This window comes from Rhea americana, unplaced genomic scaffold (assembly GCF_003343005.1).
Source record: "Rhea americana isolate MKP2758 unplaced genomic scaffold, rheAme1 scaffold_223, whole genome shotgun sequence".
Lineage (NCBI taxonomy): Eukaryota > Metazoa > Chordata > Aves > Rheiformes > Rheidae > Rhea > Rhea americana.
This window is the reverse complement of record NW_028186339.1, coordinates 11,394-38,107: the sequence shown is the minus strand read 5'-3', so window position 1 is coordinate 38,107 and position 26,714 is coordinate 11,394. Positions and strand designations below refer to the sequence as shown.

Genomic DNA, 26,714 nt, shown 5'->3' with positions numbered 1-26,714 from the left:
AAGGGGTTAGTTGTAGCTATAAAGTCAAGCTGCAGGCTAGTGAGTTACCAGAGCAAAACTTTAAATAGCACTGTACATTTGCACATGAACACGTGAAGGATTTCTTCCTTTTCTTTTTTCTTTTTTTTTCTTTCTTTTTCTGAGCCAAGGATTTCTGGGAGGTGCAAGAGGATCCAGTGGTATTGCATTTTGCTTCCTTGGGTAGGTCTTAGCAGGTGTTTCTTGTTCGAACAAGTCCATGGGGTTCTGTGGGATCGTCTGTGCCAGGATCTCAAGATGTGCCAGGATCATGTAGCACTATTAAACACTGTAAAATGCAACAGTCCAAGGACATATGTAAAAAGAAAATGCCAAACCTCATAGTCTTTTGAGTTGTCTGCAACCCACTCAAAACTTGTTATTTTTAAATACCTCAGTTACCAAAATCAATGTGTCTTCAATGTGTCTTTTGTTCCCTGTTTTACTCTGGCAAAATTTCAAGTTTTATTCTCAAAAGATGTGCAGTAAGCGCATATTTCAAATATAGATAGTTTCTCTTCAGATCCAAAAGGAAAGTTCTACCAAGCCTGCCTCTGCTTAAAGACTCTAAATGCAAAGGATTTGGAACAGTTTTGAAACTCATATCTTCAGCTTCTCCCTGGAAAGACTCATGCCAACCCAGTCAGTTAACTTCTACTAGTAAAGACTCAGTGCTAAAAGGAACACACACCCACAGTGGGTATTTTCTTTAGAAGGTCAAGCTTTTATTAAATGAACCAGATGTCACAAGTTAACATTTGCAGCTGTCTGAGCGATGGGGAATCCTATGGCACTTAAAGGAGCAGTAGAGGAATAGGCACTGTAAGTGGCAAATTTGCCCTGCATGCTTGTTTAGCCAGGCAACTCTGTGGTAGTAATAACTTCAACTTGTCCTAATCATGAAATTAGTTGCCTAGACTGTGCCTATTACTCATTTCCCTGGACCATTCTAATGACCATTACATCAGACAGAACTGCCATCAAGGTATCAATCTGTTCCATACTAAACAGCAAAAACCTCACTATTTTATCATTCGGTCAGGAAAAAAATGTGTCATTTAATAACTCCACCAGATAAGTTGACCATCCAAGGTGTGAGTCATTTAAGAGCCTTTGTCACCTGGCTTCTTCTTGCTTGTCTTCTCTATTGTCGTCTCCACAATCATTGCTGTCTCCTCGTAAGTCTGAATTCTGTCATCTGAAAATTTCTCAATGGACTCCACCACTTCCACCTTCTCATAGCTCAGGGAACTGGGCAAACTTGGTTCCCTGAACAAAAGGTCTTGCTTATCTTCTTTGTCGTACTCTGCCTCTAGAAGGACCCCTGGCTCTGCTGCACTTACCAGAATAGGAGAAGGGGCTGTCTCAGGCTCGCAGATGTCTGGATACTTTAGAACTTGCTCAACTTTTCCTAGTGTTTTTTTACCCCATTCAAGCACTTCTTCTTTCTCTTCTTCTTCTTTCACTTTTTCTGGGTATGCAAACTCTTCCCTCCTTTCACAGATATCCCCTTTCTCTTTTTCTGATGGTTCAGTGGGTTCTGGCAGCTCTGGTATTGGCACCACTTCACCACTGATTGTTACCTTCCCAGTACTGGTGGAAACTATGATCCCTCCCCGAGCTGGGACGGARGAAGACAAGAAGCAAGGGTCTTTATAGCTTCCTTCCCCTGTTACCAGCACATAACGCCCTTTGGCGCAGGAATCAGGTTTAGGCTCCGGTTTCTTGTGGACTTTAATTTTCTCCCTCACAATGTTACACAATTTATCAAAGGCTTTACTTATCTTGGCACCATCAGGTATATCCTCTGGGACCTTTTCTTTTTCAACAGATTCAAATCCTTCCTGCTCAGGTTCACATATGACGGTGCTTTTGTGCTTAAAATCGAACAGATCTTGGTCAAAACCTTCCAGAGTTCCTTCTTGCATTTTTTCAGGTGAGAGACCATCAGTTATATCTTTAGATGTGATCTCCTTTCTCCTGGAAATTTTCTTCGTCAGAGCTTTTTGTCTGGGCTTTGCACTGGCAATATCTTGCATAGCCTGGGTGATATCTAGAGAAAATCGAACAAAGCAAACAACAAACAATACAGAACACAGTTAATGCAAAGGGAAAGCCATCTCTAACCCTCACTGCTGACTGTAGATGAACTGAATGCAACAGCAAAGGTGAGCATATCTTCCATTTACCCCTTAGAGAGCCTCTTCTTTTGCTTGGCCCCCGTGGTCAGGTTTGCATTTGAGACAGCTACTTCCATACAGAATTTGAAGACATGACCACTTTGCATATWAAAAAAGGCAACTGTATAAAACATTCACCTATCAAGACTATATTAATGTTCAAGAGGTACATTTAAAGTTTGAGAATGCAGTAGGACTCAGCACCTTACTCTCAGGCATCTTGGAAGAGTTTGGTTCCTTTAACTAGTCAAAGAAACTAGTCTCCTAATATACATACTGAACGTGCCCAAGGTGAATCACATCCCAGCAGTAGGACTAAGTGGAAATAGCTTATCTGTTGTGATACAGCTCCAAAAGCTGCTTGGGTTAAGGAGGGAAAAAAACAAAGCAAAACAAAGCAAAATTGTATTTAAAAAAGTTTCCCACTAAATGCATGGTTGCAAGGTGGGAAGTCCAGGCCTGACCAGAAAGGTAAGTGTTGTCACCATCTCTTCCACTGTTTTCTGAAGTCTGGCTCTCTGATGAGTGCTCTGAGGGTATCACCAACGCAAGGACCTCCCACTGTGGAAGAATACCTTCATTTTGGATCCCAGTGGGGTTAAGACTGAACCAGGCATCTCCTGTTATGGCAATTTTGGGTATGACCAGATGCAAGGAGGTGAATCAGGAAGGATCAGGTTACAGCCAGTGGCGCTAGGAACAGAGGGACATAAAGTAGCTGGCCAGCGTTGGTGCAGTTCTGAGGAGCTGCATTTCGGCCTTGCTTGAACTCTGATGTGAAGATTTAGGCCCGTGCAGAGAGGAAACCTTTGCCTGCAGCCATTATTTCTGATTTCCTGCAGCAGTAATTAACCACAAACCTCATGCTATTTCAGCAGTAGCAGCTGAAGGAGCACAGGCAGGCTAGTGATTCCTTAGCATGAAAAGCTAAAGGGAGGCAGAGAGTTTGATACTGGGAATTACTGGAACACAGGAACAGAGAGATATTAAGATGCTTTCCTGAAGGCAGCTGCACTTGTCCAACGTCATGGATACAGCAATGCATATAAAATACCCTGTTAGCCTTGTGGGAAATAGGCAAAGTGTAGTTGGAGCCAGGGACTGAATCTTCAGTGGGTAGAAAGCAGCACACCTCCCCTGGCTTTGCAGGACAGTGAGAACTATATTCTCAAGGGTGATTCATTGTTAGTGAAACCCCAGTAGTCCCTGGATTTATATTAAATTAAGTCATGCTTTATGTTCTTACCTACAACACCTTTCTATGAAGCCTCTCTCATCTCTAAGATGATCTTCTCTGTTTTAGTCCTGGCTATTTACTGGTCAGCGAGTTTACAAGCAGCTAATTCTAAACAAGCAATCATACAACACAGAGGAAACACCATTCAGATGAAACTAGGCCATGGCACATAGATAGAAACAAAAAGTGTCCTCTGCCTGCTTCCAGCACTGAACATGCCCTGATGTTGTTTTCACATTATTAAGATGTGAAACAACAGTTTGCAACATGCCAGCACACAAAACCAGCTCTTTCTATGGTTTCAGGTGTCTCTCTGACTTTGCTTACTTTTGCAATTTACTATTTAGCCCATCAACAGAGCGAAGAAATGGCTTTGTTTGTGGTTTTGGCCTTTGGCAGCTTGTCCCAAAGCCAGCTGAAGTAAGCTGAAATCATCTTGTTTACTTAGCAAGCTTTGAGTCAGGCTGTCACTGCTGGCGTTTGTAAGGGTCACAAATTAAAATACAGCTTAAAATACAATAATGCTACCACTGACAGACACAGGAATAACATGTCACAGGTTTACCTCTTCCCCTTGGAGCTTGAGGCTGGACAGGTCTGTAGATCTGTGTGAAGAGTGTGACTGGAGTTCCTGCTATGGCAGAATTTAACCTGGTGGAAAAAATGTGCATCACTCAACCTCTCCCCCTCATTTCCATCAAGAGCAAGAGAAGTTGCAAAAAAAGTGAAGCAAGGAGGTTAAATAAATGCATTCCTTTGTGGGGAGGAGTTGTGGGGAATGATGTGAGCCTGTGTCTTGTCTGGTGAAAATCCACATCACTGATTGCCACCAGCAGAAGCCCAAGCCCAGGTGTGTTCTGTTACATTGGGCAAATTATAAAGTTATTAAAAAAAACTATAGCAGCAAGGTTGTCATTTATCAAACAATTTTGAAAGAACAAGAAGATTTTGAAAGGGCAAGCAGGCAATTCATGCCTCTTGGAGGTCAGCCAGTTCTGTACCTCTGCCTCCCACTGTCAGGCAAGAATGTCGTTCATATGCTCTGCCCAGATTAAATGGTCATATACTTTGATACAAATGAGAAAGCAGCCACCAGCATTCAAGTGGATTCTGCGAGATGGTGCTCTGTGCCTTTCCCTTTACTCAAGCTCCCTCTCGTGTTCCAGGTGCTCTCTGCACTTGCTGAGCTCCAATCAAATGGGCCCACATCGAGCTCCGAAAGACAGTGGTGGGACCCTCACAGAAAGTTCACCGCCCTTTTTGTAAAAGGATGCCACTGATGTGTTAGTGCAGAAGGAGACAGGTGATAACTGAGACACTGAAAAAAGACACACTAATTCATTTTTCTTTTTTAGTGTTTTAAGAATGTATCCTGTTGACAAGAGGAAAAGAAAAAGATCTTAGCAAGTCCCTAAGATCTACAAAATGAGAAGAAAGATTTGAGATGGCAATAAGAAGCTAATCTCAGGATGAGTTCCTCTTTGGCAAAGGTATTAGAAACCACAGTGTCAGATCCTGTGATTTTTGAACCTGTCAGTGGAAGGAAAACACCTTGGCTTATAAAATGTGCTTCAGTTCACATGGTTCGCTTACTTACACAACAGCACCTAGTCCAGTACTATGCAAGGGACGCAAAGGTGGAGCTGCCAAGGCTGTAAGCTCAGTCATGATCTCTCAGTGACCCTTTGAAGAGAAATGGCTCCTTCTGCATTTCACCCTAGAGCTGGCGGAGGCTCTAGGAGGAAATACACTTCATTTGCCCTTACCTCCAGTTACCAATATAAGTGAAAATCTATACCATGAGAGCAACTTCCTCAACTCCAAGGGGAGAAAAAATATAATCTAGGTCTCCTATAGCCAAGGTTTTTAGAGTTACCTGATCTCTCTGAGACATTTTAAATGGGTTTGATTTTTCCAAAGAATGAAGGACTGACAAATCTTCTGCGAAGAACATGATTCCTTCAGAAGCATCACTGTATTCCCCAGATCATGTCACTTTGCAAATTCTAGCCAATAAAATTGGACATTTGGGAGCATTTTCAACGCTTCCTGCAAATGCCTGACTTCAGAGGGATGAGAAGAAAACTGACCAGTCTCCCTTGGAAAATACTTGCGGTGTCAGTAGTATTAACGGTAAAATGAGAGTCTAACCTATATGCAAAACACTGTTACTATATCCATGGGCTCTCCAATCTGCTCTGTGAGATCCGGAAATTGAGAGAACTTTTTTCTCTGGAGGAGGATATATACACACTGTGTAGACACTCACTTCTAAATCTGTGTGTCTAACTCAGGACTGCAAGCTCCTTACACAGTCAGGAGAAATGTGCATGTTTTCACTTTAAGAGTGAGAATTACCCTGATCGGATACTCCTAATTAGAAAGCTTAGTGTCCAAAACCAGATGCCAAAAGTTAGATGAAACAATCTATTCCCCTGCATTAATCTACCTGTGTGAAATACCATATTGTCTATTAGTGAATATCTTTCCCCCTACATCTTCTGGCCATTCAGGGATCTGATTCTCCTGCATTGCCTGCCCAGGCTGTATGCTGTGAAAGGTCAGCTCGTTTCCTCTTGCAATGTTAGTGGTTGACTTTAGAGGGTGCTAGTTGCTTTTCAGTAACTGTGTCTCATCTAAATATAACTCGAATCCCTGGAAATTTCTTCTATTTTGTCCTTTCCCCCTACATGCCTGAAGAATGAGATTGCTGTGCAGTGTTTTGCTATACAAAACACTTGCCATACCTGAGCCCTGCAAGACAAGGCTGCCTGAAATGTGCCAGCAAGATGCACTAATAGACACATGCAACCAGCTGCAGTTGTATATGGTGGGCGTGAGAGTGTGCAGTGTGGCTTGAYAGGTGCAGTTATCAGGCAGCAGTTAGCTATCTGTGAGGGTTATAATGCCGGAGTTTCCCAGCAGTGAAGATAGTAGTCAATTTGCTTTCATTTGTACCTGACCCTTGCACACTGAAGCCGGGAGAGTAGAAGAGCAGGAGAGCACGGAAAGGAGAAGCACAAAGTGGCACTGAACCTTCTCTTGGCGGTGACTTGGGTGGATTTTAACTTCATTTGAGTGCTTTTCATTGGAAAAGCAGTGGTATGAATTGTTCATAGCTTTAGGTGGGCAGAACACAGAAACCTAGCCTTACCGGCTGTCCTCGGTCTCGATGATACGTTTGTACCGTTCCAGCTCATTCTCTAGGGACTGCTGATAGATCACCAACTGGCGACAGTCCGTTGTGTACTTTTCCAAGATCCTCTCAGCATCTTCTATCCCCTTCCTAAGGTTTTCAATCTGCTCGTTATAGAGCTGAATTTCGTCGTCATAACTCTCCTGGGTGTTTTTAATCACTTGCTCCAACATAGCTGTCTGGTGAACAAAGTTGGTGTGTGAAAGAAACAGTTTGAAAGTATTCAGTGCCCCTATTCAATACATCCCTCCCATTTCCTGAAAAAGCATTCAACTGCATGGAGGTAGATCTGGCATTCTCCGCGGCGCAGAACTGTTTTCTATGCATTACAGCCTTTAGTTACTACTCTGTGTCTCTCCTCTCCCGCTTGCACCACACTCTCATTAGAAGACACTGGCTGGAGGAAGAAGGCTGGTTCATAACTGGTTTAGTTGGGAGATGGAAAAGAGCAAAGACAAAAAGAGTTGGTCAGTCATTTTCTGCAAATCATTCATCTGCAAAAAGCAGATTTTTTTGGTGTTGGTAATCTGTAAGCACAGGACACATGTCAATTTATTGGTTATTAGTGACAGAGATGAACACATGGTGCCAAATGTAGCTTGACATACATTTTAAAGGACATACAGTGTTGATTATCAAGTCAGTCCTGCATACAGACAACTCGATCTCACCCAGTCACTCTCGCATCAAGCTCAACATTGAATGTGACACTGATAGAAAGGATGGGCAGAGGTCTGAATCTCCTTGATCATTTTTCAAGGTGCCAGTTTCTCTATGCTACCACTATGTTTCCAGCCTGAGCAAAGGTAAGTGAGAGCCAGCCACTGTGTGCCTTCAGCCTTCTTGCTGACACTGTCCTTCAGGCATCCAGTCACAATGCAAAACCTTTTTTCCACAAGCTATTCTGCCAAAGTGAAGATGTCTTCACTCTGGCTACAGTATCTATCACTCAGTCCTGGCTGACCATATGAAATCAATGATTTGGACCATTGARGGAATAGGGCTGGAACAGCTGAAAACTGAAAGGAAATCACACCTCCTCCAGGAGGTGACAATCTCCAGGTCATCTGTGTTCCCAAGACCCCAGCATAGGCTGCACAGGTTGTATTGTGTGGCCACAGGAATAACAGAGTTTATGAGAGTCATAGTAGTGTTTATGGCTAATTACGATGGTACCTCTGTCTGCAGTTTGTATTTCTGTGTCTGTAGTTGGCAAAGAATGGTCTTGTATTCCTCCAGCTGACTCTGCAGGATGGGGATTCTCCTCTCGGCTATCAGTTTTTCCTGATTGAAAAAAAAAATATGTATGGAAAAAAGTATGTTACCTTATTTAAAAGCATCAGAAGAAGTTCTAATGCTGGAAATAAACCATAAAGACAAACAGAAAGATGGGGATCAGACCTCAAGAAAACCCTGGTGGCATAACTTTAAGAATAAAAAATACCAAATAGCAGCAGTGAACAGGTGTAACTTATGCTGAAAATAGATCCTATAGAAATAGCTGTTCGTATTATTTTAATACAAATAAATATTCTTGGCATACCTACTTACATTGGTGAGAACTTGCCAAGTTGTCATTCAGCCTGTAGCAGTTTGTATGATTTTCAAATTTTCTCCACAGCTTGTCCCCTGAGGACAAAGTCTACTCTTAACTGCACTTATTCATATTTCCTGCCACCTCTTCCTCAAATAGGAAGCACAACTACTTCAGCTACTTTTGAACTAGATGTTTTAAGCATGGGCTAATATATACCCCAGAATGCACTTGACTAAAGGCAGTTTCTCTTGTCCTACTCACTTCAGCTTTCCAAAGCTACAATCAGTTTTTCCTCTTGTGATCACTTAGTATTCAATATTTACAGTTGCAGTTCTTTCCACATCTTGGAGAGGGAGTTAGCTAGAGGATCTGGGATGCTTTAGGAATAAACATTGACTCTTTCTTAATTAGTGTAAATTGTGCAGCATGTATTTACTGACTGGAAAACTTACTTCAGTTATGCCAGCAGTTATAGGGGACACAYGAGGGGTAGTCTGGATGATCTGCTGTAAAATATTGACGTATGTCTGGATTTCCATAAGATTCTGTTGTGAAGTAAAAATCATATATATTAGAAATTGCTGTAGCAAGTTATTCTTTGCAGTGTTCTACACTTTGGGGGCTTCTTCCTTGCTCTTTATTTCTTTCAACATATAAAAATCTGGGTCAGGTTCAGACCTGGGTTTTGCATGCAGTTCTAGGCCTGAGTTCAACTGCATGTGTGCCGACAGTTTGATCATGCATAGAATATTCTACAGGCGTTTGGATAAATGACAACACGCTTCACATCCTTAATTAAAGATGATATGATTTGTGATTCTACAAGGGATTTTCAAAATGATGATCACAAATACCCTTGCAAGTGGTCCAAAAAAGGACTTTTCCTGCTGTAGCCGTGCTCGGCAAAACCAAAACCTGTCTCTCCACTAGTCCTTCCTACTGGAAGGCTGGAGCTGAAGCTGGAGCAGAGCTTGCTCCATGGTTTGCCACAAGAACCAAATGAGTCTTTTCTTTCAAAATTGGCAAAGATGATATGAAACTCCACAACTCTCTCAGGTACGAGAAGGAAGAGGCTACTTGTATTAATTAAGTTGGCTGCAGCTTAACCATATAGCCACAGACACATTAACTGGAACGTCCCTGCCCAGAAACTGGGAAAACTGATGAAAGCAATGGCTGTTTAGCATGAAATACAAGACAGTTCAACCAGCACAGTGGGTTGAATCATGATAACAGGTCAACAGATTCATAACATTGCTGCAGCTGTAGACATTGGGCCCTTAGTCAGTCTGGAGATTTGTAACTATCTACCTGTTGGGTTTGAATCCCATGTTGCAGCTATTGTGCCCAGTGAAATTATATAGCACTGTATTCAACCGCCAGAACACACGATTTATTTTAATTGGCCACTAGAACAGAACATGAATAAGGCAAAGCTTCACATATCTCTCTAGAGAGAAGATGGCATATTCAGCTACTTACCTTCTTGTACCTGTCCTTTGTGGCATTAATGTCATCCTGCAGGAACTGGGATTCAATTTGCAGTTCCAGGTTACACAGCAGTGCTTCATCAGCTTCCTGCAACGCAGATATGTAGGACATGTTCAGTACTTACGTAAGAGAGCCAAGAACACAGCAGCCACTAACCCAAAGTATGATTCATTTTACTTGTGTACAACCTGCATAAAAAATCAAAGCTTAGCAGAAGAAAAAAAGTACTGTGAAATCAACAAACAACAGGAACTTTATACATCGTGTTTTCCCATTTTACACACTGTTTTTCTGCCCAAATATAATCTATGATAGAGTTTAGTAATGACACTGTCAAAAAATGTTTACCATACACTTTGAGAGCTGGGAGCCATACCAGTTTTCAGGCCAAAGTTTACAATGGTACATGAATTTGGAACATATTACATCAACAGAATAGTGCACTGATTTCACTAGTAGGTAGGACAGAAGTAGATGTATCTTGAAATCTTTTTAGTATCCCAAATAAAGAACCATTAATAAAGATCCAGACTGGTCACTTAATTATCTTAGTGGTCCTTTACTAAGGCCTAGGCATTTGAGCATCTCTCATATGAGGAAAAGCTGAGATAGTGGGACTGCTCAACCTGGAGAAGAGAAGACCAAGAGGGGATCTTACTAATGTATATAAACATCTGAAGGGTGGGTATAAAGAGGATGGATATCAGACACTTCTCATTGGTGCCTAGTGCCAGCATGAGAGGCAAGGGACACAAACCAAAATGCGGAAAGCTCTGTCTGACTAAAAGAAAAAGAATTTTTTACTGTGAGAGTGACTGAGCAGTGGAGGAGTTTGCCTAGAGAGGTTGTGGAGTCTCCATCCTTGGAGATACTCAAAAGCCATCAGGACAGAGTCCAGTACAGCCTGCTGTAGGTGACCCTGTTTGAGCAGAGGGTGTTGGACTAGATGGTCTTTAAAGGTCCCTTCCAACCACAACTGCTCTGTGATTTCTCTTAACGTGTTCTGAAATATCAATTCCATAACCTAAAACAAGGACAGAAATAAAAACCTCTTGAGTAAGGAGGAGAGAGTTCAGCCAGCATTGTCACCCTTGAAGTTGCTTCTAAGAACAGGAGACTAAAAGAAAAAACACCCAACAGATTGAAACATGTCTCTTTAAAATAACCTACTTGCAGTTACCATCTGTAAATATATCTCAGTGAATGGATCATGGTTTGCAAATTAAACACTGAAATATATGGGTACAGCATATGACTGATMGGAAAGGATTTTTCTTCTTTCATGTGCACACCATGCACTATTCAAAAATGTGTAGATGCCTGCTGTTTTCATTGTGCTATTGAGTCTCTCAGCCACACTTGCTGACACGTTATGAAGCCATTAATGGACTCACTCTGCTCTAGAGCTAGCAACTGCATTGTGAGCAAACCAGCTAACTCAGCCAGATCCAGACCAGAAAGTTCAGAGCCAGTCATCAGGCAAGCACGTTGCTCTGCCGCAGTCCTTTGGCATCCTATTCAGAGAAAGATCAGCACAACAATGAGAGCGTTATGTGACTTGGGGGGGGGGGGGGGAAACCCCCCGATAGACTGCAGTAAGCAAGTGTTTCTGCATGCTATATGCAAAACCAGCATTCAGCTTTCAAAAATTTTTTTTCAAGGGGGAAAAATACCTCTGCTTTTTCTCTGATTCAGATAGACTAACTTTATTAACAATGATCTGTATCAAAACACTACAGTGTCTACACTTTTTCTTCTTTGTTTTACTGTATTTGCTATTAACTCAACTTAGGCAAAAACATTCAGCTTTCGATACTGTAGGGGAGGCTACACTGAACCCCATTGTTATATTGATTAAGTCCACCTGCTTCCACAAGCTGCCCTCCAGCCACTGTTATTAATGTGAGCGGATACCTGAGGGCTGATATAACTTGCTTTATTAATAAGACCTGGACAGCTGCATTGTCCTGTGAGCAGAACTTGGACAGCTGCATTGTCCTGTCAGCAGGACAATCTGCCAAGAAGTGACCACCTGGAACCACACCTTTGTTTCATCTGAACCACATCTTAGTTCCACTGGCTGAACAAAGCTTTGCCGTATGACTTGTGGTCATCACTCTCAGGTATATCTATAGATAAGGGAAGGGGACTCACTTTGGGAGAGACAGATGCAAGTCGCCTCCTCCCTGGTTCGGGGACGCCTGACCAGGAAACTCGTCAAGGTTGAGAGCCCAAATTGCTTGGTGATACATAGACTCTGCTTTATTTGCTAACTATTGATTAATCTCTCCTTCTATCCCTCTGATATGAATAGCCTATGCCTGCGAATTAATAAATTGTACTCTACTCATTGCTTATTTGCGTTGTGACATTGCTTATAAGCATAACAGATACTGATTCCAAAATGTTGATCTATGTGATTAAGCAGTATTTGCAAGCATCTACCATGGGAGAGAAATCCCTTAGATCTATGCAAAGTCATTGCTTCCAATTTTCCAGACTGAGTCTCCTTCAGCTGAAAAGGCTTGAGTTTATATTTGTACATGCATATTTCTGTCACTTCTGAGGCATTCTACAGAAAATCAGCTGTGTTCTGTTCAGCATCTGTCTTTCTGCTTAAAGTCTCTGCATCTATGACTTGAATTGCACACACTCAGGTATGGGATTTGAGCATAAATTGAGGAATAGGAAATACAAAGTATGAGTGCTAACTGTGGCAACACCAGGCATTTTAACTTCCATCTCCAGGAAGATATTATTACCAATCCTTAGTAATATATCAAATCACCAGCACATCTTTTGAAACAGGAACTTAAGCAGCAGCGATGACTAATTGCCTACATGTGTAGCAAGACACAAACTATTTGTGTCTTCTTTGCTAGGATTTATCCAAGAATGATAAACACAGGTAGACAACACTTGGTGTACTAAGCTCCATCTTCTGTCCTGAAATAAAGCTCCACATTATGGTTATTCCAGAAACTCAATTGTTGGTCAGATGGGCTGGTAACTTTTGTGCCTAAGCTATATCTGGGGTGTGAACCTGCCCTGAACAAAATGTTGGTGCAAACACGTGTGGAAATGCCATGATTCATACCTATCCGTCATTACTGAGCTTGGTCCAGGACATCAGCCCAGCATGGGGAATGACTCGGCAATCAATCATCTGTACAGGCTTCCAGTGCCCCACATTACTGAGCTGCCAAAAGTGGTAGCTCCATCTGGTGAGAGTCTGAGCAGGCAGCACAGCCTCWGCCCTGGATAAATCACCAGCAGCTCAAGATCTTGTCAGCTATGCCTGGGGCGATCAAATTAATCCTCTTTTCTTTAGCCACAAATTGGCTGAGGGGAGTCATGAAAATGAACCCACCAGCTCCAGCTACCCCTTCCAGCATGCAGGGTTTATACCCAGGTGAACTTGCCTCAAAAAATATTTTTAAGAATTCTTAGGATGCCTAAGAGGCCCAGTAGCATGCTGTCTAATACCAGTGATGCAGGATCCCTAGAGCCCATCAGAGAAGGAAACACTTAAAATTCACTTGCACAAGCCTTAGGGAAGGACAATAAAGGGAAGAGAAATGATTTTTTATCAGTGTGTAATGAATACAAATGTTAGGCCATGACATCAGTAGAAAAAAAACAGCAGAAGTTACCCAGCTTTCTGTACTTTTCTGCCTTGGCCACCTCACTAGTAGCACCTTTCTCTATTTAACCACTAAATAGCCACAGAGCACTTCCTTTCTATCACCACACACTTAATATATCTAAGACAAAGGAGAGAAGCTCAAAGGCCTCCAAAGTTTGTCATCTGCTTCATGAAGTCCTCTCTGTGAATTTGTTTCTGTTTTAAAAAAGCATGGAACTTACTGAGTGTTTTTTGTTACACTTTCTGTTTCTTTTTTTCTTTATGCTTTTAAAGACTGTGAACAACTGCAGTGAAAACATGCTACTAAAAAGAGATGTAGCAAAACAAATGATCAGATCATCCAGCTTTGGTAGATATATTTTAAATATTTGTCAATGTTGGCCTTCATTTAGGCTTTCTGCTGGCTGTGGGGAAGGACTGTACATGAGCCTTACCCCATCTGTGGTATTTTTTGTTTGTTTGTTTCCCCTCAGGCCAGCAAGGAAGAAACTAATGTTCTGCTCTGGATACTCTGCGCCACCTCCTATGTGCTGATTCGCACTATAACCTAGTGCGAGCTCCACCAGAGCTTCATTGCATGGCACCTTACAGAGTCAGCAGCATTAAATTGGTATAAAATGCTAGCAGTCTGCCATGACAGTATGTCACTGATTGCACGAGCAAAGGCACAAAGATGTGTGTATGCAGGCAGGTACCGCATCCACTAAGATACTTCATCTTTCTAGATCTCTTTAAGATGCTGTTTAGTATTGTAGAGGCTTAGTTGGCATCTTGAGAACAAAACTAACCAGACTGCTGCTGTGAAGAGATTCTAGGCAACCAGTGAGAATGGCTGGGATTCTCACYGAGAAGTCCACTAACATTATGCTTTACAGGACACAACCCCAGATTCAGGACATTGGAACCAGCCGGGAGCTTCCTCTTTCAACTTAACAAGAAGTTGCTAGACAGTAAGGCTACATTTATATCAGTAAATCAAACATGTCCAGCTCTCCACTACTGAAGTCACCTGGCATTGAACTGCCTGCATCCACACTGTTAAATTTATTTATTATTATTCCAGAATATTTCTTTTTCCTGCAAATATTGTGGAATCTGTAATAAAACTTCATCCATTGCTACACTGTTGGATTATGGGGATAAAATGTGTTTCAGGAATACACTCAGTAGGTTTTTACAGAGCTATTCTAATCAGAGAAGAGGGTAAACTGCTCAGGTAAAAGCATCCACCAGTACTTCCTCTTGGCCATGGTATCAGCCATGTAGCTCTGCAACTGATTATATTCTGATTACTCATAAAAGATAWTTTTTTTTATAATATGCTCAATTTGGAATCTTCTATCATGCAACCTATAAGACCGATTTTGAACTACATCATTATAAGTAATCTGAAAATAGGAGCTGGGAGATACCTGTAGGGCAATGATCTTTGACTTGATTATACCCAACAAAGTAATGAGGCATGAGCATCATTGCAAATACATATTTGGTCCTACAGTGGGAGTTAAATTCTTCATGCTGCAAGTAGTCACCAATCACTAGGAGGAAGAAACTGGCAAATATGAGAACTAGACTAGAAGACTCACTCACTGAAATTTTTGCTTACACTAATCAAGAAGACAACAGTCCACTAAGACTGTGAGGTTTCTCTAGTGAAAGGAAGGCAGTAATGAGTAATTAAAGAATTCTATGTAATTTGGGAGTGATGAAGGCAACAGTGAAGAACCGAATAAATCCATTTAATTTAAGTGTAGGAAAAGTATAATACTCTTAATTAGAAGGTCATATGAATAATGGAAAGATGTAGGCACACAGGATTAACAGGCAATGCTTTGTTCTGCTGTAGAGGTTTCATGTTGCCCTTCATAGCTTTGTCTGGAGTATATATTACTAAACACTGTGCTGGTTTGCCTATGTCCCAAAAGCTGCTAGAGTTTGATAGCCCTTCCTAGGCTAATGACTTGCATCTAGCAAACACATTACACACACACAGACAATATGTGTGTGAGATCGAAAATGTAGGAGAAACGTTATGACAAAACTAGAGATGGAGGAAAAGTTGCAATGAAACATCCTCACAAGGTTCCTTCTTTATTTTCTTCCTCTTTTTTGTTGGCTCCTGGTCCATATCTTTCTCCTATGAATACTCGCACGGACCTTTCTATCCAGCTGACACTGATGCTTTAAATTGAGTTATTCTGTTTCTCCCCACTAGGCAGCTCATTCTGACTCTGAAAAGGTCTTTGTACCACTTTCTCCACCAAAGCTCTCCCACAGAGAACCAGAGGCACAAACAGCAGAGCAACTAAAAGGGTTTCAGTGGAGGAAGGTCTTTCTGTGATGTTTATCATGAAGGCTTGCCATAGGTTGAGAAGTCACCAGTAAATAAGATATTACTTAAAGAAGCCCAGAGAGCTTATCAGCTGCTAGGAAAGGAAAGAAGTTTAAAATTCATTCTCCTGATCTGCCATTTACCTTAAGTTCGTCTCTTCATTACAGCACCTTACTGAAACCGTATCTGTCCTATTGTAAAGAATTGCTGCACTGTTCTGCAGACCTCAGCAGCACCTCTCTAAAACAGAAATATCCTCTTGGTAGTATCATAATCATACATTAATGCCAAAATCTACCAACTCTCATAGACATTATTACAACTTAAAGACCATGTTACTGAATCTAGCTTGTATTCCATAGCTTCCAGTCGGGCAAGAGACTGTCATGATAGAAAAGTCTGCTTAGTGATCAGATTGGATTAAACAAAAGATATCTGCATGCTTAAAAATACAATTAAGTACCAACAAGAATTCTCAAAAGTCTCTAAGAAATCATAAATACCCAACACCCATTAAAACATGATCCTGAAATTATGGCCGGAAAAGTGCTTCCATTGGCCAGCTGTTGAAGAGTAAGCATATCTTCTCACAGGAAAATGAGGAAAGACCTCAAATTCTCCTTACTCTAATTCTTTACTCTAATTTCTGAATGCTAGGGAGAACCTGGCTCTGTGCACAGTAATATCTAATGTGGAGAAGGTAGAATTGCTTTTCATGGCTCTTGTTTTTTTGGAGGTTTGGGGAGACAGAGAGAAAATTTCAGAAATGCTTGTCCTAAAAGTGAGATCTATTACCAAAATATCTTGCAGCAATGTTGATGAAGACCATTTACTTTCCATTTTCCAGACTCACCTTATTAAGGCGTTGAAGGGTTTCTTTTAGCCTCTGTTGATACTCACATTCATTTTTATACCTGAAAGCAGGACAAAGAAGAAGTTGAGTGGCTTATCCTCTTGCAAACTGTATTTTCACCTGCAATATCATGCATAATGTATGCTTCACATTTAAGCAGAATATGAATCTTGAAATGGCCCGAAAGATTTATCTATGCATTCATTTCATATTTTTTTTGGTCCCAGATTTTAAGTGCAATTCCAGAACCAACCAGCTTCTTATATTCTTCTTATACAGCAAAAGACAACAAAATGCCATACATTTGCTATTTTTTTTCCCAGAAAGTCCAGGAGTAAAGTTATTTACAATAAAAATGTATTATTTTAATATTGGATTACAGTCATAGCCATTCATTGGTGGTTACTATGTTGGTATTTGCTACATTGGCATATTAGCAAATAATTACTTTGCACTTGGTTTTCTAGTGTTCCTAAAATTGTTCAATAACCATTTTAATGGTAGAAGCATTAAACACAGAAGTTGTAGTTTCACGGATTGATTGCATATGAATAATGATGGATGGATGAAGTTTTATGGCCTCTTTAATACCAACTCATATTTTAGTTTGTTTAAAATCATGCGCAAGTCTTAGCAAAAAGTGCATTTCACCAAATACTCTTATGCATTCATAAAATGTCCATAAGAAGTGTGAAATGTGAAAATTTATTTATTGAGTGAATAATGGGTGTATCCTGTGTTTCTCTCTGAAATGAGTAATGATGACAAGAATAACTCTTCAAGAATTAAGATTCTGTATTTGTATGTTAGAGTTACCTTCTAGGAAGTCCCTTTAGGAAAAGAGTGAGAAGCTCTCAAACTGCTTGTTTTTTTTATTTTTTTAAGGCATTACCACAAAAGAAATTTTCCCTTGTCTGTCTTCTGAAGTCATTCTAGTGGCTTTTAAGGAACTTGCTCCAGTCAACAGTCACCTCCTCCAGGTTTTGGCAGAACTGATCAAGGAGCAGGCTGAAATAGTCATGTTACCCTCCCTTCTTTTTATTGATATATAAATGAACAACCACTGTTATTCCTGTCAACATGGCTGGGAAGTTGAAGAGAAGAGGTCTGCTACCCATCATGTGCACCCTGCATGCTCCATTTTTGATAAGATATTCCAATGGCCAAGCCACCTTTGTATTTAAGATTGTGTCATGAAGAAATAACTCTGCCGTGTCTGTTTGCCACTGTCTCCATTTATAGATGAGTGAATCAGTGTTTTTCAGATAACTTACAGCTTTGATGTACTCAGATTGTTTGGACTTCTTTGGCTGAAGATGATCTTCAGCTTCTCATGATCTAAACCAATGTCTTTCGGACCAATTGTTGTAACATAGGGTGTGCTTCCAAGRTATACAATCAAGGATATTCATCTTCAAAAGTGAGACTGCATTTGTAGCTGTGATTTATTAAGKAGGTGATGTCCAACAAATCTTTGATGTTACGGATTTTTTGCTTGCAGTTGACAGTAAGCATTTCATTAACACAGATGCATTCTGACAACTGAGCAAGAATGAAGCAGATTGTGAAAGCTCATGAAAATCAGTTACGTAGCTACAGTAAAAGACTGGATTTACATTCCTAGTAGGATACAACAATACAATAGAGTCAGGATCTAACTCTCAGGCCTAATGTCATTCAGGCTTGCTGAAATCTGGCTAGCTGCTAGGTCCTCAGTGAAATTTCTTTCACCGACTGAAATTTTTAGGAAACCTTTCTTCTGCTCTTAATAACCAAAATTTAACTGCCATAAATCTACTTGCCAGCTTTGAGATGTGTATGTAGTTAGTATTGTGTGACTATCCTTTAAAGAAAGATTGTTTTTAAGCGATGTTCAATGTATTCCATAAGTTCAGCATAAAAGGGCTAAGGACTTTTTAGACATACTTCAAAGATCTCATGGTATGATGTGCATGTCTCTGTGTAAAGCTGAAATACATGTAAGTGCAATGACTAATTACTGTGAATGCTCCACTGGACTTTTTGGTTAAAGACTCTTAGAGCACAGCAAGCCACTTGTATCCCAGAGAAGTGCTGCAAGTCTGAACTCCACTCCATTCTCTCTCACCAGCTGTTACTTTCATCCCACAGCCCAAATATACCGACACATCAGAATGTGCCTCAGCTTCAACAAATGCATGGGGAATTACATTTAAACATGATCCTTGGTTTCCTGTTGGCTATCTCTCCAAAAGTGAACAAATTGTAGCCAGGCCAAACTTCAAATTGCAGATAACTAACGAGGCATGTTTAAAAGAGTTCTTGTTTTTCTTAGATGGTCACTCATCAGCCTTTACTGGACCTTAAAAGCCATGAGGCCTAGCAGTCAGAAGAGTGTGAGAGGTGTAGAGCTGCCGATCCAGTATTTAACAATAAATGGGCAAAATCTTCATTGTTAACATGGAACAGGGACAGGATATCCATTAAAGGCTGTAATTGGTTCATTTGCCTTTTTTTTTTTTTTTAAGTGCCCCTTGGCTAGGCAACTAGTTTTAAGGTGCTATGATGCTTTTTTATTTCTAGGTTCAGAAAAGGAGTATTAATTATTTCTGGCACAGGCTAAAACTAGGGCGGTGGAAGGGGCTGCCTGCTTTAAACGAAGCAGAGCAGAGCTTTAGAGGTTCACACCACCTCACTTTCCTCTTCCTAGCTTAGCCGTTCTGACCGAAGACCTCTCTGCTGCAGCGCATGTTGGTTTATGGCCATATGGCCATATGGCAAGCCCCTGGAGCCCCCTGCATAGGCAGGGGTGCTGGCCTCATGGAAACATCGGGGCACGCAGGAGGGAAGCCCGCTGCTAGATTTCTTCTCTGCTTGGAAGGCAAGGCTCCAGCAATGCCCTGTCTTTCTGATGCCTATAAATACCTGTCCCTCCCTGTGCTTGCTCTTGGGAGATGTGGACTGGACTGGACCTGTTTTGTTCAGGCCCTGACTGTGATGCAACGCAAAGACCGACTCGGCCCCAAGGAGAAAACAGTCGTGATATAGCCTAGCAATGTTTGATGGCCAGATACTCCTCTCTCAGAACAATTCTGTGTCGAGGCCTGTGCTTCTGCTATAAAGAGGTACCCAAGTGCTTCCTCTCCATTGAACCTTACTGAAATCTTCCAGCAGTGTAAGAATTCTTTTGGCTTGCCAAAACCTCAGACAAAAGTCTCTGTGATGTGGACCCAGGAGCAGGGCAGGTGTTAGCCCTTGGCTGGTATGGTCAGAGAAGCAATGGCAGCACCTGGACCAGATTAGGGCTGTTCTGGCTTACCCCCACCCGCACATGTCTGCACACACTCACTGCTGCCTAACTCCTGATGCTCCAGGACATGTTTTGGAGCACTTGTCACGGGCCATAGCACCATGTCTGCTAGGCCAGGAAGAAACCTCGCATCCAAATAAGCCAACTGGGCAGGCAGTCCTGCCCCGAGCTGCGGACAGAGTGTGAAGGTCACCTTGCAGACGGTTACTGGCTGCACAGCCTCTACTGCTCCACATATTGCAGCTATTGTATTTTACTGCTTGTTTTCATTCCTGCTCACGGGTACGTAGTCACTGCTGTGGCCCAAAAGGGTGCCATGCTAATCTGAGCATAGCCACACAGTGCAGACTGGAGAACCAAGGGCCAGTCCCTATATTTAGCAACTTCTAGGGAATTATATTACACACAAATCCCACAAGATCAGCACTGAATGAATTTTAAATGAAATGATCTATTAGTAAGACTTTTAATTTCTGAAGTTAATTAAACCTGTTCAGTCAAGGGTACTAAAATCTAGGTCCCAGTATCTTTCTGAATATCATAGACAGAGAAATAAAATCCTTTCAAGTTTCCCACGCACAGATATAATGATGCTATAATAATGATGCTCAATAAAATTAGCATAATTAGTCCTTTTATGAGCTGTATCCAAATGATTCCTAGCAATACTTCTTGCAACTTCAAGAAAAAGAAATCTTCACTGATACGTAGTGTGAATTATTCATGTTAATGTGAAGAGCTATGAAAATGTCTACAGACAATTTAAAAATAAATCTGAACATAAGATCTATTTTCCAGTGGTTCATGCATATTTAATTTTACAGACACAGTAGTTCCAGGCCCTACTGTGGTTAAGTGTAAGTTTAAAATGTCTAGTTAAAATCATAAAAACTTTTCCTAAATTGTGAATGTGTTTAGAAGAACGGGATGCAAGAGCTAAAATTTGTTGCGCTAGTGGAAGGCAAAGACATTGCCAGTTAATAAGTACACAATGCACCACTCTAAGACATTCCTTTAATCCTTAGTGTGCAAGAATTAGATGTTCTACATTTCAAGATGAATTAAGAAACCCACACCTTGCAAGTACAGTGAAAATACTGTCTGCTCTCTACTGAATTAGACCCGGGTAGTAGAAAGCAACTTAGAACAAACTGCAGATATAAGATGTGGCTCAGGACAGTAAAGCCAGACTGAGCTAGTGTACTTAACAGTGRTGTAAATATAGGGCTAAGGTGAGAGGGAAACAGCAAAGTGCATTCAAAGTCCTGCATATGACCAGRCAATTTGATTCCTCTATCCATTTATCATCTCTATCCATTCCTGATGTGTTAGCAGATAGCTAGGTTACACAGGACAGTATTACCCTGCCACATCTTTCTTCCTATTAAGGCAGGCATATTCATTTAATAATTAATTTTTAATTGCTTTTAGACCAAGAAGTTTTAGAGCAAGAAGCTTTCTATCATGACACTCAGTTTTAGAATTATGCTCCTATTACACTTCCACACGTGGGAAGAGAAAGCGTTTGACCACCTTCGGCTCTTCTCTGGTAACAGCTGCATCATTGTGCCTCTGCATTTGGGCTGTGCTTTACACCTCCCATATCCAACACTCGGTGAGAGCTGGCCTCTTGAGCTGGCATTTCTGCAGTGCATGCTGTGATCATCACATTTACTGCTGGCTCAGATCTTCCAAGTGAACTTGAAAGTTTCAGATGGCAACTCAAAATCTGAAAAGTCACATTTGGGCCTCAGGATGGCTTGTTTATGCAGGACGGAGGAGCTGCTGAGTCTAGATTTCCTCCATGGTACCGAAGGGCTGCAGGAACATTTTGGCAAAAAACCTTCCATGAGTTGCATAGAGGTATGCCTCAATGGCTTTCGGTGTTTTCCATTACGATGTTTTTTAAATACGTTACTTGGGTTGTTAGTGGATATTTCTGATATTTCCTAACTCTTGTCTTCTCCCAGTTGGGCTTGCTGGACATCCATTCCCTGGCAGGTTTTCTGGACATTATCTTACATGTAATAATATAGTGAGCTTTTCAACATGCAAGAAAGCATATTGCCCAGGTGGGAAGATTAGTTTTAGAGACAGCTTTAGTAGAGAACTTCAATGCAAGTTTCATAAGCCACATAWCTGCTTTCCTGTTTCCACTCACTTGAAGGTTCCCTGCACATATTTACATTTATGTATTACCTAATGGATTAGCCTCGGTGGTGATCATATGTTTCCTCCATAGTTTCTGGTTTGCAGAACTTCAGAAGCCTTAGCCCATTTAGCTCAGCTGCAGGACTGCTCTTACAAAAAAAGCTCTCTTACCTCACATTTAATGAAGAAATACTTCGTATTTTCACATAAGATGATATACATTTGATATTTAAAATATCAAAAATAGACTATGAAAAACATTTGCATTTTCTGTTACTTAGATAAAATCTCATTTTTTCTGTTTAAAAGCAGAGACAAAAGAACGTGAAGGAGCATCTTTGATGGATATAATTGCATCAGAGCTTTTACGCAGGTTGTGTATCACAACAGCATCAACTTACTTCACAGTAGACTTATTCCATTAGAAATAAAGGATATTTCTAGATTTCTAATATTATAGTCACAGTCAGTTTAATAATACTCTGATACATTTGAAAGTGTCCCAACTATACTTTCACTCTAGATGAGACCAGACTGAGAGTGAGTTTGTGAAGTGGCTGACTGTGGAAGGCCACTAACTCTAGAGAGAAGTACAGGGCTGAGACCTTCTAAAGATTCAAACTTGCATCTACATTAAAAAAAAATATATATTTAAATAAATAAAAATTGTGCATATATTCACAGTCCTGTCTAGGTTTCCAATTTAGGATGATCTATAATATCTTACTGGATAAACTCTCTCCTATATAGAAAGCCAAATATTTAGTGATCCCTGCATCTCCCTTTGCACAGAGGACAGGCTGCACAGAGACTTTAGATCTTCAGTACAGGAATAATCCTGATTTCAGTAGTGTGGCAAGGCCCTAAAACATCATGGAAKCTTATTTCTCCCATATTTTGTTTAGAGAGTTTCTTTAATTTTAAATAACTAAAAGCATAAGTATCAAAATGCCTTTGAGCTAAAAACAGGCGAGAAGGCAGAGTGTAGAATGTCAGAGCACTGGCCTTGCTTTAATGCCTGCAATTCAGAAACCAACCAGCTCTTCCCAAACTGAGGAAATGTTCATGTCTGTCTTCAGATCAAATTCAGCAGTTCCCAGGAGAAAAAAACAAACATAAAACCCAAATTCACTTCATGATGTAATCTGAATGCAATTTGATTTAAAAGGAGCTACTGCCATGATGTTATAGTGTCCCTACATAACTTTAATATGTAACTTTAATTTTTAACTTCTAACTTTTATTGACTAAGAGTTAGCCAGGGTTTGCTTTTACTTTCCACTTCTGCTTTCTGCTGCTGAGTGTACATCTCAGGACTAGAAAAATAATCAGTGATTTGCTGCAATCTGTTATGTGCTTTTTGATGAGCTTGTCACAAGAGCAGTGTTAACAAGTAAATRTTATCTGGAATGGGTTAAGGGGACGATTGCACAGCTGTTTCTTCCAGATAGAGTAAGTACATGTTCAGTAGGACACACCATTATTTCTTTTGATCTGATACTTCGCTTCCAATATTTTACAGCACATATTCAGTCTCTGTGACCAGATACAATCCAGTTTTTCTAAGTCCCTCATTACCACTGTAACATGTCATAAACCTCATTTTAAGAAAAGATACCCCTTTCTCTGGCTGTCTTTTCCCTGATTTTCTCTATCCTCTATTTTTCCCTACCTATTTACAACTCACGTAAAGCAGCTGTAATAAAAGTAAATGATGGTGTGTCAGATAATAAATGCAATTAATTGGAGAAATATACAGGCAGTTAAGTTAATCCACAAAATGGTCAGGTGGACACAGGAATCCATTAAAAGGTTGTCATTGCTTATTTTTTGATGTCATTTTCAGATAAGCTCTTGAAATCAAATTTTAACTAAGGGAAAGAGTTGTGTATTTCACTCTCTGTGTATTTGAACACAAAACTGTATAATCAGGTTACTATTCACTAACACTGAGTTAGGTAACCACTAACAGCGGACCATTTCAAGCACTAAGTCTCATTGCACTTGAATATGCTGTTCTCTACTTTCAGATGAGGGAGGGAGATCAGAGTTTGGTATTTCTTTATCTGGGCTGTAGCTCAGAGCCCCCCGGGGGCTGTTTGTGTGGCAGTTTGGTGAAGTGAATTTGAGATGCTATTTTTTATTTTTATTTTTTTAGCTGGCTCATTCTCCTGGTTCAGATCTTGGAATAGTCCCATGAATAGTTGTGGCGGCACAGTGGAGCAGGCAGTGTGTTCAGCTGAGAAGTGTTTAGGGCTTGGGAGAGTGGAATCAGAATATTTTAAGATTGTTTGGCTGCTAATACCAACATATCATCAAAACATGGCCTAAAGACACAGATGGCCATAATGTCAATTATCTCACATCGTTTTTGCTGGCTATTTCCAGCAAAATGATTGGAGACAGAAAAGGAAAATATTATCTATCTTGTATTTACTAGTTCAGAGTAGAGGAAATGGCAGTGGAGGARCAGACCAAAAAGTTATGTGATGTGGCCAAGGTCAGACAAAAAGTCTGTGATGGAAACAAGGATTGCAATTTTGAGTRACCTGTATTTCTACAGCAGTAAGACAGAGTTTTAGGTGATTCACCTTCTACTCTGTTAAAAAAAATTAATGATGAGTGTGGTAAGGATTGCCTGTGAGTGGGTGAACTTCTACCAAGACTGCATTTCTTGAAAGTATTTGAATTTTCTTCTTTCCATCATTGTCAGTGACAAATATGTGTAAGCTACAGCATGTTGTATGGAGTTCATCCCTCATACCTTGATGAGGAGGATGAAAAACTCCTCTTCAGCCTCCGTACCATCAAATATTCCTGGCTTAACTAATGAGATAGAAGTTTGGAGGAAAAAAAAAAAATCTGGCCAATCTGTCCCATAAGAAACACACAGACAAGACCCTTCTCTCCTGTAAGCAGCCACCCCTAGCCATCCTTTTATGAGCAATGCCTACCAAGTCTTGTGTAATTAAGCAACATTGCCAAAACCAGAACAGCTGTTATCCTAACATTTGTGGCTTGATATGTAGTGATGGCACCAAGAACTAGCTGTTGCTGAAGAGGATGGTATGCACATCTCTGGATGCACTCTTATGTTCCAAGCCCTTAGGCCTCTGCTCTTTGATTTATGTTGCCAATGAAGTTAGGAAGAGATAAAGTTAAAGGAAGTCTCTTCCTATAAGCATTACTTTAGTAGCATGAGAAGGAAATAGAGGGATACAAGTAAGAAGAAGTGAGAATGGGGTAAATCATCTTCCAATATTAGGAAAAAGTTTATTTACTTTCCTGTCATCCTGTATCTGCAGTAAACACAAAGGTTAAGCATAYATATGCTCAGACTAGCATATGTACGGGTGTCTTACAGCACCTGTAAGTAAGAGCTTCTAGAAATGTCCTCCTACATTTCTAGGAGATGGTTTGCACTCTTGTAACTGTGCTRCTCAGATATGACTTGTTCACTTCAAGCCATGTTTGTTTTCTAATCAAGTTCTCTCCTCTTTGCAGCTCAGTGCACAATCCTCCTAAAGCAAATGAGTAACAGAGACCTACGTGTGCCTCTTAGAGGGCATGCTGCTGCAGACGGGAGCGGGAAATTGGCCACTCTTGTAGCAGTGAGTTCATGAAATGCAGAACTGGAGCTCCCAAAGTCCTGACACATCACCCTCCACTGTAGGCTTACACAGTCTGGCTGTGGGCTACAAGTCTGAACGTGAAGAGCCAACATCCACGCAAGAGAAGTAGCTAATTAACAAACCTGTACGTTATGCGGAAACAATACCACCTATTCTTCTTTGTTCACTTGCCTTGGAAAGAATAATGAGCTGTTACCAGTTTGGCACCACATCCTTCCCCAGGGGGCTGCCCTGGCTCCCACTGAAGGATTTACTTGCTTTCAAGCACAGGGATTTCAAGAAAGCAGCTCTACATCATTTGCTTGACACTGACCTGATTTTACCAACTTGTACTCACTGATTACTGAATGCATACTGCTATCAGCCACCTTTTCCCTTGAACAGTTGGGCAAGGGCTCCTATCCTGTTAGCATCTGAAAGCAATACTGCTTAGGAATCCCTCTTGGTCCTCCCCCAGAGATGCACCCAGCTGGACCAAGAGTCTGGCAGAAAGAACCTGTACAAAGTGGGTCCTTCTAATCTGCTAGCTACAGTAGGAGACAAACTGGTCCCGTAGCGCCAGTCACCTTACTTGTTGCTGTACTCATCAAGCATGCGCTGGGCATCCTTTTCCTCGCGCTCCAGTTTGGCTCGGTCAGATGACAGCTCCCGCATACGCTGGCGGTTGAACTCAATTTGCCCAGCAAAAGCCTCATCCAAGCCCACTAGCTCATCCATGCGCTGAAAAGTCTCCAGCTGCTTCCGGAGGATGGTGTTGCGCTGCTCGAGCGAACGGGCCCGGTTGATGTAGCTGGCAAACCGCTCGTTGAGCTCCTGCAGGTTCTCCAGGCCCTGGGCTTGGGCCAAGCTGTCGAATTCAGGGGTTCCTCGCAGCTCATCATAGGCGTCTGACCGCTCATATTTCTCCTTGCGCACTTCGCGAAGGAAACTGCTCCTGTACATGGCTTCGGGGAGGCTGTGGGATCCTATGGTCCCCTCTTGTGCATGTGCCTGTCTCTCCAGTTTGGGTCTGAAATATGTTTGAGGGGCTTGGGGAGGTAGCAAAGAACATAATCAGCCCCCAGGTGATTAGGATTTGACCCTGGGGCAGTTTGAGGCACTAAATGCATCATCTGCTGCCCTGAACTAAATAAAACCCCATAGCCCCGCCTT

The 26,714-nt window shown here is 41.2% G+C and overlaps 1 protein-coding gene across 1 annotated transcript; it reads right to left on the bottom strand.

The window, feature by feature from the left end:
• Positions 1-1,121: 1,121 nt before the first annotated feature.
• Positions 1,122-26,504, bottom strand: BFSP1 (beaded filament structural protein 1). Its single transcript, XM_085305607.1, has 8 exons — positions 26,134-26,504; positions 16,491-16,551; positions 9,651-9,746; positions 8,621-8,713; positions 7,808-7,915; positions 6,590-6,810; positions 4,001-4,086; positions 1,122-2,071 (listed from the first exon to the last, which is right to left on the bottom strand). The coding sequence occupies exons 1-8, from the start codon at positions 26,502-26,504 to the stop codon at positions 1,122-1,124; spliced, it is 1,986 nt and encodes a 661-aa protein (XP_085161733.1).
• Positions 26,505-26,714: the final 210 nt, after the last annotated feature.